This window comes from Pelodiscus sinensis, chromosome 2, assembly GCF_049634645.1.
Source record: "Pelodiscus sinensis isolate JC-2024 chromosome 2, ASM4963464v1, whole genome shotgun sequence".
Lineage (NCBI taxonomy): Eukaryota > Metazoa > Chordata > Testudines > Trionychidae > Pelodiscus > Pelodiscus sinensis.
Window position 1 is genome coordinate 247,942,418 of NC_134712.1, and position 18,714 is coordinate 247,961,131.

Genomic DNA, 18,714 nt, shown 5'->3' on the forward strand with positions numbered 1-18,714 from the left:
TCAAGCCATTTACAAAGCTGTGTATGTTTCTTTATCCACATTTTACAGATAGGAAAATAGAGGCTGAAGTCGTGACTTAAGTAAGGTTACACTGCGAGGTGTTAACAAAACTCGAAATAGATCCCATTTCTCCTGACTCCCCGTATTGTTCTGTGACCACTGGAGCATGTTGGATATTTTAAAAACAGTTGGAGAATTTTGTGGTCTCTAATGGAACTCGTAGTTATGCCTGTCATTTAAGATAGATCATGCTGCATGTTTCAAGGAGCATGCTGAGTATCTGGGGCATTGAGACATGAACCTTTTCTTATTGTTGGTTTTAGCAGATGGGCTGGGAGGTGATTATAATTCTTTTAAATCTCAGATATTGGTAACTTCAGGAAGCAGGGTTCAGCTTTGGGGGCCTGATGGCCGTATCCATTAACTGGATTCCTTTCCATAATAACTAGCAACTGGTGAAGCTCAAATGGGTCGTGACTTTGCCAAACATCCTTTGATTTCTTACGGATCAGGCCAGATTCTGCTCTGACTTACACCTGTTTTTGCCAAAACTACTTTTGCAGCAATTAAAGGGGAAGATCCTTGTGAAGGGAAAGAAGTTGAACAAGCTGGAGGACACCATAGGGACGAACAGGAACAGTGGCATAGAGGCTGAAGATGTCTCCGATGAGGATGAAGCAGCTGAAATGGAAGATGAGTTTGTGAAGAAGGAGGTAGAGCAGAAGAGGACAGTAAGTCAAAGCTCTGGTCAAATCATAAAGGGGGGGAAATTATGTGGAGCGGGAAAGGCCATAAGCTAGATGCCTGGCAGTTCTGGCATCCACCGTAGGGCGGTGAAAACTAGACCCTTCTATATGGAGCGTTGAACGTGGTGTAGGTCCAACAAACCCACTTTCTAATATGGAACCAGGTCCTCAACTGGTATGAATTAGTCTTGCTCCAATGAAGCTCTGCTGATGTACACCAAGGGGCATGGTTTGATCTGTTCATGCTAGGCAGGACCAAACTTGAAGAATCTTGGTCCTTCCCTAGACTTGAGCACAGCTTTTGAAAGCTCTGCTCTTAGACACATGTACATTATTTATTGAAGCATCCAGGAACAGAACTTGGCCCTTTGTTTTAGACCATTGATCTCTCCAGGTACGTCTACCCTGCACGCTTATTTTGAAATAGCTCTTTCGGAATAGGCGTTATTTCTTGTAGAATGAAGTTTATAGATTTCAGAATAAGCCGCCCATTGTTTTGAAATTATTTTGAAATAATGGAATGGCTGTGTAAACGCTCGCATTCTTATTTCAGAATAACGGTACAGTGTAGATGCACCCTCCCAGACTCTGGGTGGATGTGAATGTCCCTATGCACCATGGACCAGATTCATTATGGGTGTAAAACATCGATGAACACCTGCTTTGGATTTGGTCCATCATAGTACATGTTTATCCTAGTTTCCAAAGGTTGAAGCATCAGGCAGATCTGAGATAAAAAGAATCAGGACCCCAGACATTCTTATATAGTTCCAGGCCTTCCTTGAATGCTTGGAGTCCTTAGAGGAACAACAGGCAATTACAGACATTTTGAAATAGGCCTGTTTCCTAAGCATCACTGGTAATTAGCTATACAGATTAACATAAGGCAGTAGTCTGTTTTTCACCACTCTCAGGAGATTTGTTGTACATTTCAAAGAGAGATGCATACAGTGATATTATTATGTTTATGTCTAGCTATAGTGACAGATAGGCACTGTCTGTTTACATGGCTAACATCTAACACACAATAAGTATCACTTCCAGTTCTCTAACAATCCAGGCCCTAATGGCCCTAATTACTGTTCACACACTTTTCTAACCTGTCTGTACAGGGTGATTCTGGGTCATTTAGCCTGCAGGGTGCATCACCTTTTTCTGGCCATGTGTCACACTTGGTATAAGACTCATTGCAATGATGTCACCATATGCAAATCATTGTTGCTACCGTTTACATTCTAGAACTCCACAGTCACATGACAAAATCAGAACCCATCTGTCTTGCAATGAAGATCTCCATGCTCTTTGGAGCCAGAAACCTTGCCCCCTCTGTTCCCTTAGTCCCAGCCAGGCGGAAGACCCCAAGACAATGAATTTCTAAGACTCAATTGAAAAGTCTGAGGGCTGGAGCCGAAGGCTGTGGAGCCCAAATGTGTTTGGCTCTGTGCCGCAGAAAGCCGTGCATAGGACGTTCCACCTGCACAATGGGGCAGTCCATCATGCTGTGACACCAGGCAGTAATGGGAGTTGGCTGGCGAAGCAGCTGCTGCATGAAACCCAGTTTAGAGCTCACATGCACAGCCCAGAGCTTTCCCAGAGCTCCTGCACTTGCAGCCTGTGAGCCAGAGCTGGGGAACAGCATGCAAATGGGTGCACCGCCAATCCCTCGGCCATGCCGAGGCTTTTCTTAACTGGAGTACGACTTACCTCGACCAAAAGTGCAACTGGGAATCTGCCAGTGAATGTGCTCAGCATCCAAAGCAACCTGTCCTGAGAGAGGAGGGGAAGCTGGGTACAGCCCAGCTGCAGGAAAAGTTCTGGGGGTTAAAAACTGAGGGATTGATCCACCAGCGAAGGAGTCAGGAGTGAGGGGTGGGTATCATGCACAGTTGTGAAGGGGCATGTGGAAGAAAGGCCAAACCTGTTGCTTTCTTGTCTCCAGACTGCCACATTAAAGCTGGCCAAGGAGTTATCGGACATCGTCATCTACTGCAAGAGTGTCCACTTCCATGGCTTTGACAGCATCACCTCTCCCCGCCCCTTCTATGAGATGTCGTCCTTCACCGAGAGCAAAGCTCAGAAACTGGCGCAGGAGTTTGGTACGTGCCTCCGACCTTCTCAGCAGGGTTTGCTAGTCCCCTCCTTGTCAACCCCTCCCCCCACCCATCTGGGAACCCACGCATTCGGTGCTCGCTTCATTCTCCAGTGTTTCCATGCGAAGATTCACTTTTAAAGGAAGAGGTGCAGAAATGGAGAGCCTTCTCCTACAGTAGCAGTAGCACCATAGAGCCTAAGAACAATGCAGCACTGTCTTTTTAAATATAAATTGAACTTTTCCTGCCTTCCCGGCATTAAATATTTGTGCTGCTTTTCAGGATACCCCCTACATCTCTTGATCTTTTCAAGTTCATAACTGCTACCTTGAGATATTTTAGCTGTAGCCTTTTACACTCCTTAATCATGATAGTAAAAATCTTAAATAGCTATTGAAAGGTACTGAATTTTGTGTGTGTGTGCAACGTATGCACTACCATGGACAGAATTATTTCAGCTATGTCTCACGACTTGATTTCATAGGCTCTATAGTGCATACATCCACAGAGCGTCCCACCTAGTTGAAGCCGCATGGGCACGGATTTATTATGATGTCTTCTTGTACTGGACTGTAGAACTTCCTGCTCAGTTAATATCTCTTTAGCACTTCATGGGAGCAGAAATGTTGTCTTTATGGCACATGGTGTTCAAGCTGTTTTAAATGGAGGCATAGGCCACACAGTCTGTTTCTTTTGCCTGATTGGATGAGTTTAACTCTCAGAATCAAGTTTCTTGTGTGGAGAGTTTCTCTTTGAACTTGTCTCCTGTGAATGTTCCCTGTTTCAATATTCCTGCCAGGAAACTCATCTGCTGTAGTATTCAAGGCAGAACCACCTCACTGAAAAATCCAAATACTCACTCTGCTCTAGCTCCCAGCAGTGGTGACTCGGATGGGAACTGTATACAAAGTGATGGCAGATTTGGGTGAGGGTTCAAATTACATATTGAATGAGCATCCACTCTGGTGTGATCACCACCATATTGGTGATAAAACGTGGATGAAGAGTCAGCTAAAATATTTGTTCTCTTTGGCTGTGCATGATGTTATTAACACACGTTCCCAAGCCCACAGCTTTGGCCAGTCAGAACTGTTGTGTGCTTGCCTCAGTTTGCGTTTAAGCAGTAAATTGGATCATCAAATAGGGAGGGACAGCAAAGGATGTTTAAACAGGTGAAAAAACCAAGCAGGGAATATTCTTCTACATATGCTCTTTGTGTCCTGGGTCCCAGCTGGCAATGTTTTTAAAGCAAGGGACTGAAACTAAAAAGAAGGGACAAACACTGCAAAGCACTCCTCTCCTTCTCCCCTCCCAATTCCATTCCCATTTGCTGCACCTGAAAAGACAAAGGAGGCAGCTGTGGGAAGGGTGCTGAGCTACAGAGTTTGTCAATACTGCTGCTGGAAGCATGTGGTGACTGGTGAGAGCTTTGCTTTGAATCCCATGGAGTTTAAGTTAGGCACCAGTAAATGTTTTATCTTTATTTTCTTTGTAGCCATGACATGGATGCCTCATTACTTTCACTCAGAAACTCTCTTTTTGTTGTTAATGGTTTATCTAATCCAGTGTGCTCAAGCTGGACATCGAGGTACATTCATTTGGAGTAAAAAATTAAGTGTCTATAAAGGTACAATGGACCCAGAATGTACATGCAGTACTGGTAAGGGCTGGGCAGTAGAGAACATACATTTTTGGGGGGAAATCCAGGAGGGGGGTGATGTTGGAATCACCCTGCCATATAATCAGACTGGTAAGAGCCAGTGAGCGACTGACATATTGGACCCTGTCCGAATTGGAGGCTACAGCAGCAAGGTGGAGTAAAGGGAACCCCAGGTTACAGGGTGTGGGCTTATGGAGTCTGGTGTGTACCCTGGTGTATCACAAGTGTAATGCGCAAAGTTAAAACACAGGCTAGGATGACCAGTGGAGGAGCTGCATAGCATTAAAAAGAAATCGAAACAATACAAATCACTCAAAAGCAACTTTGTGTCTGTTTCTCTAGGAACCAGTTTTATTCATTACAACATGAGGCATTTGAGTCGGATCTATCCTGCCGGCTGGAGGACGGATTCTTCCAACTACAGTCCAGTTGACTTGTGGAACGTTGGTTGTCAGATCGGTAAGTGCAATTGAAAGCCACTGGGTTGCAAATCAGACCCTGATGTTAGTATGTTGTTAGTATTTAACTGACCTGTGTATGGCCTCTGTCCCTGGAGAGAGGCTAAGCACCGAATGGGCATGGAGGCAGATCAGCCTGCTCGCCCAGATTAATATCTGCCATGAGTTGTTTGTTGTCTGTGAGATTGTGGCCTCTTGTTATTCATGTTTAACAAATGTGGGAACTGAGAGACAGGCAATGCTCGCCCAAGGCCAGACTGAAAACTGTGGCTAGCCAAGAATGAACTTAGATCTCCTGCATCCCAGGGCTATGCGGGAACTATAAAGGGGCCACACATCCTCATTTTCTGTAGCTGCTTCCTGTATTCTGAGTGTAACATATGCAACATAATTGTGTGTTCCATGTCTAACCATGAGATCATCATTTCTCAATGAGTGGTCTACAGTCTGGCATGAGTTTCTAAGATCTCCTTGACATGCTTTAGGAAGCCAGCCAACCAGTCCCTGGTATCAAATAGGTTGGGAAATGCGCTAGAAGGCATCAAGGTCTATAGTAGTGGAGCACTAAAGTACGGCAGAATAAGGTGCTTCAGCAGGTGAATAAGCAAAGCAATGATTTAGCTCACTGTCTGTGCCTTACATCTGTTACAGCTGGACCAAGAACTTGCCAGCTAACACAAAATAACAATCTTTTAAAATTCCCAGAACGCTGAAACTTTGAGGAGATAGGACTGTTTCAGAAACGTACTGCGAAAAAAGGGATCCGTGAAGCTACTATGAAATACTCATGGTCCAGTAGTTACAGAATACAACTGAGAGTCTGGCATTCTGGGTTCTGTTCTTGACAGCTGCTGTGACTGTGGAGAATTCACTGAGATCAACACTCTGAAATTTGAGTGTTGAAAATTAGGCACCTACATCCGTATTTGGGTACCCGAGGAAGTGGGCAAGATTTTCAAAAATGCGGAGCCTCCACATCTCTCTCTGGAATCGTTTTGCATGTATTTGTGGTTTATTTGTTGGTTGGAAAAAAATAGAGGCATGAATAAGTGGATCATTTTTTGTATTTAAGTTTTGTAGGGCACTTAGGTCATGGTGGAAAACCAATTGAACGTGTGGTGGAAAGGAGGGTTAACACAATCCTCTGCTATTTAAGCAAAGGAATATTGAGTGGGAGTAGGGGAGTGATGTTACCTCTGTATACAGCACTTGTGAGACCACTAACTCGATACAGTGTCCAGTTCTGGGGTACACACTTCAGAAAAGTTGTTGATACCCAGGGGTATGTCTACACTACCCCGCTAGTTCGAACTAGGAGGGTAATGTATGCATACCGCACTTGCTAATGAAGCCCGGGATTTGAATTTCCCGGGCTTCATTAGCATAAGCGGGGAGCCGCCATTTTTAAATCCCCGCTGCTTCGAACCCCGTGCAGCGCGGCTACACGGGGCTTGAACTAGGTAGTTCGGACTAGGGTGCCTATTCCGAACTACCGGTACACCTCGTTTCACAAGGAGTAATGGTAGTTCGGAATAGGCACCTAGTCCGAACTACCTAGTTCGAGCCCCGTGTAGCCGCGCTGCACAGGGTTTGAAGCAGCGGGGATTTAAAAATGGCGGCTCCCCGCTTATGCTAATGAAGCCCGGGAAATTCAAATCCCGGGCTTCATTAGCAAGTGCGGTATGCCTACATTACCCCGCTAGTTCGAACTAGCGGGGTAGTGTAGACATACCCCTGGCGAGGGGCTCAGAAAAGAGCTACAACAATGATTTGAGATAAGGAAAACCGGCTGCATAGTGAGAGAGTAAAGAAGTTCAGTCTCTTTAGTTTGCTAAGAGCATGTTGAGAGGTGATTTGATCAGGCTGAGGCTCTGATCCCCAAAGGTACATAGTTGTCTAAATGATTGAAGATTTGGATCTAAGTACGTCCTTCATGGAGATTTCAAAAATAGAGAGCTTCTGGATCTAGCAAAGGCCTAACAATTTCCAATGGCTGAAAATTCAAGCTGGATGGATTCAGACTGGAATCATAGAATCACAGAATTCTAACTGGAAGGGACCTCGAGAGGCAGATCCTCAGAGCAGGATCGAGAAAAGTTGTTTGTCATGAGGTTAATTAGTCATTGAAACAACTTATCTAGGGTTCTTCTGCACTTGAAGTCTTTTAACCACTATTGAATGTCTTTTCTAAAAGTTACACTCCATTTCAACCTGTTGTTATAGTCTCAGTTAAGGAAAAACAGGGTGAAATTCTCTGGCCTGTGTAATACAGGTAAGGCAAGGTGGTCAGGATGGTCCTTTTTAGTTTAAAATCTGAAATTCTTAGGTGAAAAGTGCTGTAGAAAGCACAGTTTATTACTAGTGTGCTGCAGATCACAAAGGCAAAACTTTATATGCATGAAGGCAGTTGTATTGCATGAAAAAAATCAGTGTAAAACCACCTGTGTGGGCTTATAAGAAAGTTAATTTAATTTTATTTTTTTGTTCCAGTTGCCTTGAATTTCCAGACGCCAGGCCCAGAAATGGATGTTTACCAAGGCCGATTCCAGGACAATGGATTTTCTGGGTATGTCCTAAAGCCAGACTTTCTTCGGGACAAGCAATCCAAATTCAATCCAAAATCCATCACAGAAGGAGCCTGGTGGACACGGAAGAAACTCCAGATAAAAGTAAGAATTGGAATAAGAAAACTGTAACAGCAATGCCAACTTCATGTGCTTCTAGAGATCTAAATTCTGCCACCTCTGCCCACACTGAAAAGTACCTTCATGTCCCGATTCACCAATACTGAAACACCTCCATAAATCCAGATCTAGTCATCCCAGTAGTTAACCAGATGCATGAATCCCAGGGACCAGTCTGAATTGGGACATCTGCAAGAATTCCTTTAAAAGTCAAAGGGACTACTTACAAAGTAAGGCCCCAGTCCAGCAATGACTCACGCATGTGCTTAACTTAATGTACAAGGTAGTCAAGGGGATTATTCGGTGTTTCTAAAGTGAAGGTGACGTGTCCTACCATGGGACTATAAGCTCTTTGGGGCAGGGACTGACTTGCTGGGCTGTGTTTGAACAGTACCTAGCACAGTGAGATCCCGTTCCACGACTGCAGCTGCTAAGATTACTGCAATTTAAATAATAAATGATGGTGATGAGGATAATCATGCATTAGGGTGTCAGAGCGTGGCTCACAGAAAGCACTTTCTTTTCATGACTTCACCACCTTGGTTGAGTACAAAATATGTGACGAGTAAAGGGTGATCAAGGCTCATATGCTATGCTGTATTGTTATGGTTGCAAGCATTTATTTGGTAAACGCCCTTCAGTATTAGTTCAGGATATAAATAGCTCATCAGCAGTGATTCCTCTAAGCTATGCACTTGGGCAGCCATCCAGAAGCGATTCAGATGCCAGCCAGCTGATTAGCAGAGCGCCCACAGCCAGCAGCGTGTGTGGTGGTGCACATCTACATATGCCTCTGTGCACTTAACAAAATTTTACTCTGCATGTGAATGGAAAAAATTAGAGGGAACTTTGCTCATCAGCAGGGCTCCATAAGGAATTCCTTCTCCCTGCCCCTCGCCATGCCTGGGGAAGCATCACGCAGTTGACTGAGAAATTGTGGCCCTTTCCCTGAAGCATCAGGGGCTGGCGTCAGGATCCAGGTTTTGAGAGAACCGCGGCCAGACGCACCATTGCCTTGAGAAAAGAGATGTCTGTTTTGCAACTCAGCTCTCATCCTGATGGTGTGATCTGTCCCCTCTGCTTCCTCTGCAGATCATCTCCGGCCAGCAGCTGCCCAAGGTGAACAAAAGCAAAAACTCTATCGTGGATCCGAGGGTGACAGTCGAGATCCATGGGGTCCAGCGGGACAATGGCAAAAAACAAACCAAAGTCATTGAAAACAACGGTAAGAGGGATTTCTGCTTTGTAGCTCTGCTTGACGCTGCACCAGAGTGTCCCCAGGCCATGCTGGCGTGGTTCCATGCGATATGCAAGTCAGTTAGTGTAAGTCACATCCCAGCCTGCTTTCCTGTGGTGACACCCATCAAAGGCTAAACGCCACCTCCCCTAACTCACCCTCATGTCCCACTGGCAGGTGTCACAGCTCGCGACACAGAGCAGCTGATCTGGGACTGCTGTCATGTTCCCCTAAGCTCTTGGCTTTGGTCAGTGGGCCAGATCCTGGGCTCACTGACGCTGGTACAAATCCAAGGTAATTCCATGGATTCATTTTTCTTGAGCTCAGGCATCAGTAGCTTTTCAGAAGGAAAGAAATTCCCTCTGGAGGGCTTGGCATGTCCTTTGTTGCCAGCTCTCAAACCTTGAAAATGTTCCTGCCCTGTCCCATCAAAGTGCGTACCTATCCTGTGGATAAATACAAACTGACACCTTTCACCCGTGCTAAACTCACACACATCCTAAGTGTCCAGGAGGAAGGATGAAAGGCCTTGGGTTACAGACTGTGACTTTGGAGATCTGGGTTCAATTGATGCTCTGTCACACACTTCCTCTGTGACCTTGGGTGACTCACTTATTCTCCCCACATACAATTGTCCATCAGCAAAATGTAAACAATAATACTTCTCTCTTGACAGGCTGTTCTGAGGATGGCTCATTAGTGCCGATCAGATCCTTATAAAAACCTGAAATGGAAAATAACTTGAATTCCTCTCCTTCGAGACTGATCTGGGCAGTACACAGCTGACAAATGAACATACACATTCTTCAGAGACAGGGAAATAAGCTGCCCCCAACACACACATGCTACATGAGGGTATGCAATCAACAATCAATGCCAAGGGCGTCTCAACCCCGAGTACATTTTCTGCAGGGCTAGCAGTGTTTCCCTTTCCCTCCATCCTGTTTTAGACCATAGCTAGTAAAATTGTGGCCCCGCTCCAAACATTTCTGTCTGTTTCCTTTTGTTCACATGTCTGTGGGTTTAGAACCATGTTGGTAACCTCCTCACCTAATTCTGAACTGAGCATAAAAAAACAAAACACAAGCTCTGGATCTACAGAGCTGCTGCGTATCCCAGCTCCCACTCACTTCAGGGAGTTTACTGGCAGGGGTATTTATGAAATGGGATAGGAATTCCAAATGTGCAATTCTCACTCTTTGGGCTGGAAACCTGATAGGAGCGCCATTCATCAAGGGCTCTATACAGGCAGTCCCCGGGTTACGTACAAGATAGGGACTGTAGGTTTGTTCTTAAGTTGAATCTGTATGTAAGTCGGAACTGGCGTCAGCCGCTGCTGAAACTGATCAGTTTCAACCACGGCTGAATCTGGACGCCAGTTCTGACTTACATACAGATTCAATTTAAGAAACCCAGGCATCCCCAAGTCAGCCGCTGCTGAAACTGACCAGCGGCTGACTACAGGAAGCCCGAGGCAGAGTTGCTCTGCCCCAGACTTCCTGGAGTCAGCCGCTGGTCAGTTTCAGCAGCGGCTGACTTGGGGACGCCTGGGGCAGAGCAGCTGCGGTGCTGCTGGGTTGCTCCAGTAGCGCGGCTCCTCGGTGCTACTGGAGCAACCCAGCAGCACCCCAGCTGCTCTGCCCCAGGCGTCCTGATTCAGCCGCTGCTGAAACTGATCAGCAGCGGCTGAATCAGGATGCCTGACGCAGAGCAGCTGGGGTGCTGCTGGGTTGGTCCGGAGCGGCGCTGCAGGACCAACCCGGCAGCCCCCAGCTGCTCTACCCCAGGGGTAGGCGAGAAAAGCCTGGTCTGCTGGGGGGGGGGGAGACACTAGCTGCACTCCCCCCCCCCAGCAGACCAGGGAGACGGGGGTGGCAGGACCGCCCAAGTCCTCCATGGCTTTGCTCCGTCTCCCTGGTCTGCTGACCTGGGAGACACGGAGCAAAGCCACAGAGCACGCGGGCAGCGGGACAGTCCAGGCGCGCCGCAGCTGTCCCACTGCGGGCGTGCTCCATGGCTTTGCTCCCCGTCTCCCGACCAGCAGACCAGGGAGACGGGGAGCAGTTTTTCTCGCCCCAGAGGACGGGGGCGGCGGCGCATCTGGGCGTCCCGCCGCTCCCGTCCTCTGGGGCGAGAAAAGCCCCGTTCGTAACTGCGGATCCGACATAAGTCGGATCCGCGTAACTCGGGGACTGCCTGTACTGCATGGTCTGGAGGTCCAGATCTTCAAAGGTATTTGGGCATCTAACCCACGGGAGCATGTCTCACCTTGCCACGTACTCTCTCAGGGAGCATATTCAGTTGGAGCTGGGACTGCTCAGGATTTCTGAGTATTAGGCTATTACCATAGAGGGGGCCTTAAAATACAGTATTGAGCCATTGCTTTGCACAAGAAAATCCCCCAGTGACAAGAGGAGCTAAGCCTGTCCGGTGTGTCCTGGAACAGTCTGTAACTATCTCGACTTCCTACAAAATCTGAATGGACTGAATGCTGTAGATTAGATGTTGATTGATAGGGCTGCTCTGTCTTGTGATATCAAGGAAACTGCTGTCCGTAAACAAGCAATGAGGATATTTATGTTGAACCCTGTCATTGTGATGCCCAGTGAAAACATCGCAGGGCGTGGTTCCTAGCTCAAAGGGTTGTGGAGCCAGGTAGAGCTCTCTGGAGCAGACACATCACATCCGTCACTATTCCTCCTCCCCCTCCCACCCGGGAAAGAGATGCATTACGTGTCCATGCGGACGGTGGTGTGAAATGAGGGCTTCCTTATGAGTTCATATGGGAGTCATGCGCTTAGTACTTAGTTGAGAGTCCATAAAAAGTGAGACTCCTGTCTCTGCAGAACTCCCAGAGTGTGCCACTTTATTTACATGCATGTCAGCTCACCGTTTTGCTGCAAATCTTGCAACCTTGCCGGGTTTTCTGCATGATCCCAGCCCTTGCCGTGATGTGATCACGGGAGTCTCTCGTCTTGACGTTCATGAATAACGAGTAAGCTTCCGAGCCCTTGGAGTTGCAACCCAAAGCTTCTCGAGGTGACCCGAGGATGCCCTAAAGTGCTCAAACCAGAAAGCAAAGAAAAAGCACCTCCGCTTTATTATTCTTAAAAACTCTCAGGGTTTTTAATCCAAACGTCGGTCTTTTTGAATCCCAGCTCATGCTTTTTCTATGGTTTGTGTTACTTAAAAGGACCAGTTGGTCTTTGTCTTCTGAGCCTCGGGCTGAAAATGGACTAACCACAAATGTGCTCCCGGTGAATAGGATCCCTAGCAAACCATTATGTCTCTGCGGCTGACAGGACAATTGGGGGCCCAGTCCTGCAGTGCTCTCAGCTCCTGAAGCCTTCATTGGATGCTCAGGGCATGCAGGGCCCTGCAGGTGTGTGTGCATTGTTGGCTTTGTTAGAGCAGGCCTCCCCCAGTGCCACTGTCCTCTGAACCACTTGTAACCAAAAGGGTGAGCGAGAGAGCATGTGGCTTCTGTTGTGAAGTGGAGGTCGCTTGTGGCTGCCTCTTATCTGATTGGTTTATTTATTGCCTTGTCAGATGCTTAGCTTTGATTTTGTGGGTTTTTTTTATCATCACCAGCGGAAAGGAGGCTGAACCAAGCCCCAGACCTGAACATCCTTAGATCCAATCAGCACCCAAATCTAGGATTTGGGTTCTGGCCTCTGCTGCATTGGCAGGATGAATGAAGGTCAGAAAGATGAGAGCTTTGCTCCATAGTAGCATCCAAAATTCAGTACTAGTTAGGCTATGTCTACACTGGGACGGTTTGGCAACAAAAGTGCTGACAACATGCAAACGTTGCCAAAAGTAAAAACTGGTCAAACCAGTTTTTCTGCCTCCCATTGTCAACATTTCTTGGTCACATGGCCAGCACTTTGTCAAAAGACAGAGCAAAGGAATGTGGGTGAACATCCCACAGTGCAGTGTTGCGGGAAGGCAAAGCTGGTCTCTGCACTTCTTGGGATGCCTGTTGTGTCAAAGCAACTCAGCAGTCTCTCCAGCACTCCCCCTAAAGCAGCAGTCTGCCTGCTGCTGTTTTCCTAATGCAGGGCAGAACAGAAGCATTCTAATAATTTGTTCTTTTAACGGAGCAGCTCATTCATCTTTGAAAGGGGAGGGGCACATGCCTGCAGGGCAGCAGAGATCACAAAACACTGAGCACAGCCTGCAAGGTATGCATTGTGGGATACTGGCAGAAGCCAGTTCTCTGGATAGAACAAACAGCAGAGTCCCCACTGGCTCTTTGTTGACAATAAAGGGAGAGCAAAAGACAAAAATCTCTCATGGGGTGGAAGGTTTTTGTTGCCAAAACTGGGTGGTTTTCCCGACAAAAGTCACATTGCGGTGTAAATGCTCTCACTGTTTTGTTGCTAGTGTAGACAAGTCCTCAGTCATAGAACCATAGGCCTGGAAGGGACCTCGAGAGGTCATCTAGTCCAGGCCCTTGGCCTCACGGCAGGATTAAGTACTGTCTAGATCATATTATCTACTTCAGCCAGAAATCGCCAAGTGCTTTACACAGGCATCAGTATCACCTTGTTACAGAGGTGGAAAGTGAGACCCAGAGTGGTTGAAGGCTGGATTGTGCCTTTGGCATGGCCCTGTGGCAGGGTACAATTCCCTTTCTGCTTCCCTCTAGTTTTCGGGGTATAGCAGTGTGCTTGAGACCCAAACCAGCAGCACATTCAGACCCTCCCCCCACCCACTCAGTTGTGCTGCTCAGTGCTTTATGGGTGGAGCCAAAGCTACTCGCCACCCACTTGCTCCTGGGTCTGGGCAGCCAAGGTCTGCGTAGTGCACTCAGCAGTGTTCATAGTGCCTCTTACTCCACAGCACAGACATGTGGCCCAGGTCACAAGGGAGCTTAAGTGACATACTAAAGGTGAGACAGTGAGTCGGTGTCAGAACTGGGCAGTCCCCGCCCCCCCCCCCCCCTCCCCGTGCAGTTGGCCACACTCCCTCATCTCTGGCAGACTCAGACCTTGACAATTGATCACATGGGCTGGAGATATTGCTCAGAGCAGCCTCTGCCCTTCGTCCTGGCATTTCCTGGATGGAAGCAGAGGCCTGAGTCAAACAAACAGTAATGTTCACAGCCTGAACCCAAAACATTTGGGAACTGCCCTAAGGTGCGATTTGAGTTGGTTGCTGGGCATGACCAGGGATCCAAGAGAGAGGTGCCTCATGTGTTCCTCACAACCAGACTGGCCAGTCCTGCGAGGATGGCGCGACTCCCCAGAAGTACCCCTGTTCTGAGCTGGGATTTTGTTCCCACTCGATGGGCCAGTTTTGAACTCCGGATCCGGATCTCAATCCACTTGCCGGGTGTAGATGGGTCCAGGGCTGCACTTGTGGTAGGGCTCCTCTCCGTGAACAGCTGATGATTTTTAGCCCCAGACTGTTTTATCACTGGAGCGTGAAGATGACTTGTGATCCCGTCCAAACATGCTTGTTTCTTTTACCTAACTGGTGAATGAAACGTCAATAGCTTTTTCTGTTCAAGTGGGCCTGTCAAAGAAAAGCTGCAGCTGATCTGTTTGTGTCACGACTGACAAAGTGCTGGGGTCTGTGTGCAGAAAAGAAATCCCAGTAAAAATCTATAAACCGCTGGACAGAGACCTAATCCTCTTTCCGGCAAAACTGCTGAGTCAGTCAGTTGGCTCTTGGCATGAATCAAGACGCAGGGCCGGCCTGTTGAATTCCCCCTGGTGCGCCCTTCTGTTCTCTTGAACAGTTGCATTTCTTCCTGTCCTCCTCAGACCTAGCCCCATATGGGACAACTTCAGCAGCAGTTTGCATCTGAACCATCCACTGCCTCATTGGAGAAGTATCCTGCTTCTTCTAAACAGACGCACTCCAAACCACCATTTGTGCTAGGCCAGATAGTTGGGCCGTGTGCTCACAAACAGGTGGGCAGGGGATTCTGAATGAATGAGGGTTAGTTTCTCTTACCCCTCCAGGTTTCTCTCATGGTTTCCTGGGGTGAATTCAGTGAATACTTGAGCAGCACAAGTTCCTTCAGATCACCTTGGTAACCTAACTGACATCAGCACTCAACAGGCACCCATGTTGTGTATTCCCTCATGGGAATTTACAGTTCCAAGCTCGTTCACTGTGGAAGGGTTTCCGCAATCATTAGCAATGCCGTGTGAGAGGGGGGAAACGCATTATTGTGTGGTTCCTATTGTTCCAGTATGTTCATAGATTCCTAGTGTGAAATCTGGGCCTCTGACCCTCCTGCAGAATGCAGGTCAGAAAGTTTCACCCAGCAATTCTTGTTTCAGGCTGTAGCACAGCTGCAAGTTATCACCCAGCAAGACCTCACTCAGTTTACATGGCTAAACAGACAGTTTTATTGGCCAATAAAAGCAAAGTGAGCCAAATGTGGTCCCAGCAGAGCCGGGCCCAGTGAGGCTAGCTAATACATTCAATCCTAGTATTTTATACCCTTAACCAAACAAGTCTGACGTCAGGGCAAGAAATCAAAGAGAACTTCAAAGAGGAATTATCATCAGCAGAGAAAGAAACAGGTTTAGAGGGAGTTCGAGCTTCAGCTCAAAATAGATCATTAACACATTCCAATAGCACATCCTTCTGGCTTCTCCCCACCTCGATGAAGGCCAGTTCACTCCCTCTAGTATACGTGCAGACACAAGAAACTGAAATGGCTTTTGTTATACAGAATGGCTTCTAGCTAAATATGAAATGGTTTCTACAATCCCATCTTGATTTAAACGTAGCCAGTCCATTTTTGTTTTCTTCTTCCTTACCCAGGGTTTAACCCGAAGTGGGACGAAGAGTTTGGATTTGACATTGACGTCCCTGTGCTCGCTCTGGTCCGTTTTGTGGTGGAAGACTTTGATGCGTCAACCAAAAATGACTTTATGGGACAGTACACTATCCCGTTTACCTGCCTAAAGCAAGGTAAGGAGCTTTGTCTGCAGCAGGCCATGGTCAGAGCAAACCACACCGGCTCACAAGTGGTGCCCTGGACCAGCTAACAGCCTGGATTTTTCCTTCGCTACCAGCTGTCACCCTGGGACCACTTATTCTGTGACTGACTTACTGAGTCGTCGTTTGTTAGGATAGAGGTAGCCTGGCTTCCAGAGATGCCCCTTAAAGAGACCAGAGTAATATACTGTAACAAAGATGCTGGGCAAACACACACTGTGGATTCACTTGCATGCGTGCAGCTGGAAACAGGATGTGGTTTGAGCATATTCTGAAACAGAGCCGCTGCACTGCAGCATGCTGTCAGCCTGCCTGGGAAAGGCCAGATGTAACTGCAAGCAGAGATGTTTTTTCAGAAGGCAGCTCACTTCCATCAGGGTTGGAACGGAGCCTGCCTCAAGGGCACTGGTGTTGCAGGAACAATGCAGCATCAAGAAACTGAATGCTAGTGGTCATGAGCATTGTTCCCGCTAATCTTTTCCATCCGTGTGCAGAATAAACTTTGTGATGTGCACCAAAGCATGTGCACCACCAGCAGAAACAAAACCTAGCTGTGGGCACTCTGCTAATCAACTGGGTGTCACTGAAATCTTTTCTGAGCGGCCCCACAAGTGCCCAGCTTGTCGGGAACACTGGTCGTGAGTGATCTGTTGTAAGCATGATGGGATCACACCCAGTTTCCTGGTCAAATTGAACTCTGCCCATTGTATTCCTACCAACTTGTTAACCACTGCAATTAGGGTTGGATAAATAGGGACATTTGGGAAAATCAGCTTTTATTGTTCATGGAGTAGGATCTATAGGGAATCAGTGATGGGCAGGGAGGCAGAAGTAGGATTCCTGGTTCTTATTTGTGGCCCTCCTACTGCCTTGTGTGACACTGGGCAAGTTGGTTAAACCTGAGGGCTACGTCTAGACTGGCGTGATTTTCCAGAAATGCTTTTAACGGAAAAGTTTTCCGTTAAAAGCATTTTCGAAACAGAGCGTCTAGATTGGCACGGACGCTTTTCCGCAAAAGCACTTTTTGCGGAAACGCGTCCGTGACAATCTAGATGCGCTTTTCCGCAAAAAAGCCCAGATTACCATTTTTTTGCGGAAAACAAATCTGAGCAGTCTACACTGGCCCTTTTGCGCAAAAAGTTTGCACAAAAGGACTTTTGCCTGAACGGGAGCAGCATAGTATTTCTGCAAGAAGCACTGACACTCTTACATGAGATCGTCAGTGCTTTTGCGGAAATTCAAGCGGCCAGTGTAGACAGCTGGCAAGTTTTTCCGGAAAAGTGGTTGATTTTCCGGAACAACTGGCCAGTCTAGACACAGCCAATGTGTTCACTGAATATCTAATGTTTGACAAGAGCTTTGAGATCTTCAGATGGAAGGGGCTGCAGAAGGGATGTAAAGTATAATTGTGGGACCATATCACTGTATTCTACCCTAATACAGAGCATTATTGTACTTCTTCTGTAGGGCCCAAATTAAAGGTCAAGGAAGGAGAATATTCAGGCATAGGAAATGGAAGTGACTTGGCACAGCCATTGCAGTAGAAATGCCCCTATCTCCGAGTATTAAAAAATGAGCTGCGCTCCCACGTTTTTACATCCTCTCCCATGGTGTTGTGTGTGAAACTTCACCACATACTGTGGTGCTTGAAACTAAACATCCATGTCTGTGTATTTCCTCCTTCCAGGCTATCGCCACATTCATCTTTTGACCAAGAATGGGGACCCCTACCCATCAGCCATGCTTTTTGTGCACATCAATATTCTGGACGCTAATTAGAGCAGAAGAATCCATCTTTCAAGAATCAATGGACACTGCTACATGCTAAAAATGAATCTGGAGACCAAAATCTGCCCTCAGCCATATTCTATGCAATTCCCAATGCCTTCTTAGGGCTTGAAAGTGGTATGTCAGTGCATTCCCACGCTGTTAAAAATACCCTTTATTGTGTTTGCACCCTCTGTTGAGTATGCTGAAAATATTCTGACATTGCTGTTGAAATTTTTGTTAGAATATTCAATACAATTTGATTTTTAATGAATTGTAATTCTTACTATTTTTACTCTAGTTTTTATAGAGCAGTTTAGGGTTTTTAAATGGATTTTGGATTTTGTTAAGGGTTTTCTGTTTGGTCACTGTGGGGCAGAGGTGACCCTGGCGTCTTTGTCATTGTAAAGATGCACATCCAAACTTTGTATAAGCAAATAAGCCCTGATCCAAAGGCCAGTGTTGCCCATACTCCACTCTTTTAAATCCTAATTTGACACACAGCGCTGTCCTCTTTACTACAGTAGAAAAAGCTACACTACAAAGATCACTTTTATTTTGTAAATAATGAAAAATACATTAACACTACTCCACTGATCTACATAGTTCTTGAAGTCAATTTGCATTCAGCATGAACAATGCTGAGTCTCATTCTTCAAAGGAAAGAAGACGTTTCAAGTGGGAGAATTCTTTTTTAACCCAGGTTGAAACCCATTTACGACCAAAGAGAATTAATTTCCCAGAAGACAGTGTAAGTGTATTAAATGTATGGAAGCTTGTTGTTTTTTAATACACAATGTAAGAAGTTTTCAGTTTTTATGGAAAAACGTTTTTTTCTAATAAGGAGACTCTGAGGAAAATCCAGTAGAAAGAATAATTGTAAACGTTTATCTGTTTATAATGTCACTGGATAGAACCGAATATCAAAGCACAGTAAAAATAGGTAACAGGCTCACTAAAAATGAGCAAAGTATTTATGTTGTAAGGCGTGTGAGTTGTTTTGTTAGAGGAGTAATGTTAGAGAGAAAATAATATATTTTCAGAAATTGTCCTCACTTGTGTTACTGATCATACTTCAGACTATTAAAAAGTCAGAATTCTGAAAAATA

General features: G+C 46.4%; 1 protein-coding gene across 3 annotated transcripts in view; it reads left to right on the top strand.

Moving 5' to 3' along the window:
- Positions 1–18,714, top strand: part of PLCD1 (phospholipase C delta 1) — a 90,396-nt gene extending 71,682 nt beyond the window's left edge. For all 3 annotated transcript variants that reach the window (XM_006120569.3, XM_006120570.4, XM_075922869.1), the window contains 7 exons: positions 564–731; positions 2,686–2,842; positions 4,839–4,955; positions 7,445–7,623; positions 8,731–8,863; positions 15,662–15,811; positions 17,526–18,714. In XM_006120569.3, coding sequence (XP_006120631.3) covers positions 564–731; positions 2,686–2,842; positions 4,839–4,955; positions 7,445–7,623; positions 8,731–8,863; positions 15,662–15,811; positions 17,526–17,617 — 996 coding nt within the window. In that variant the 3' untranslated portion in view covers positions 17,618–18,714. The remainder of the gene's footprint in view (positions 1–563; positions 732–2,685; positions 2,843–4,838; positions 4,956–7,444; positions 7,624–8,730; positions 8,864–15,661; positions 15,812–17,525) is intronic.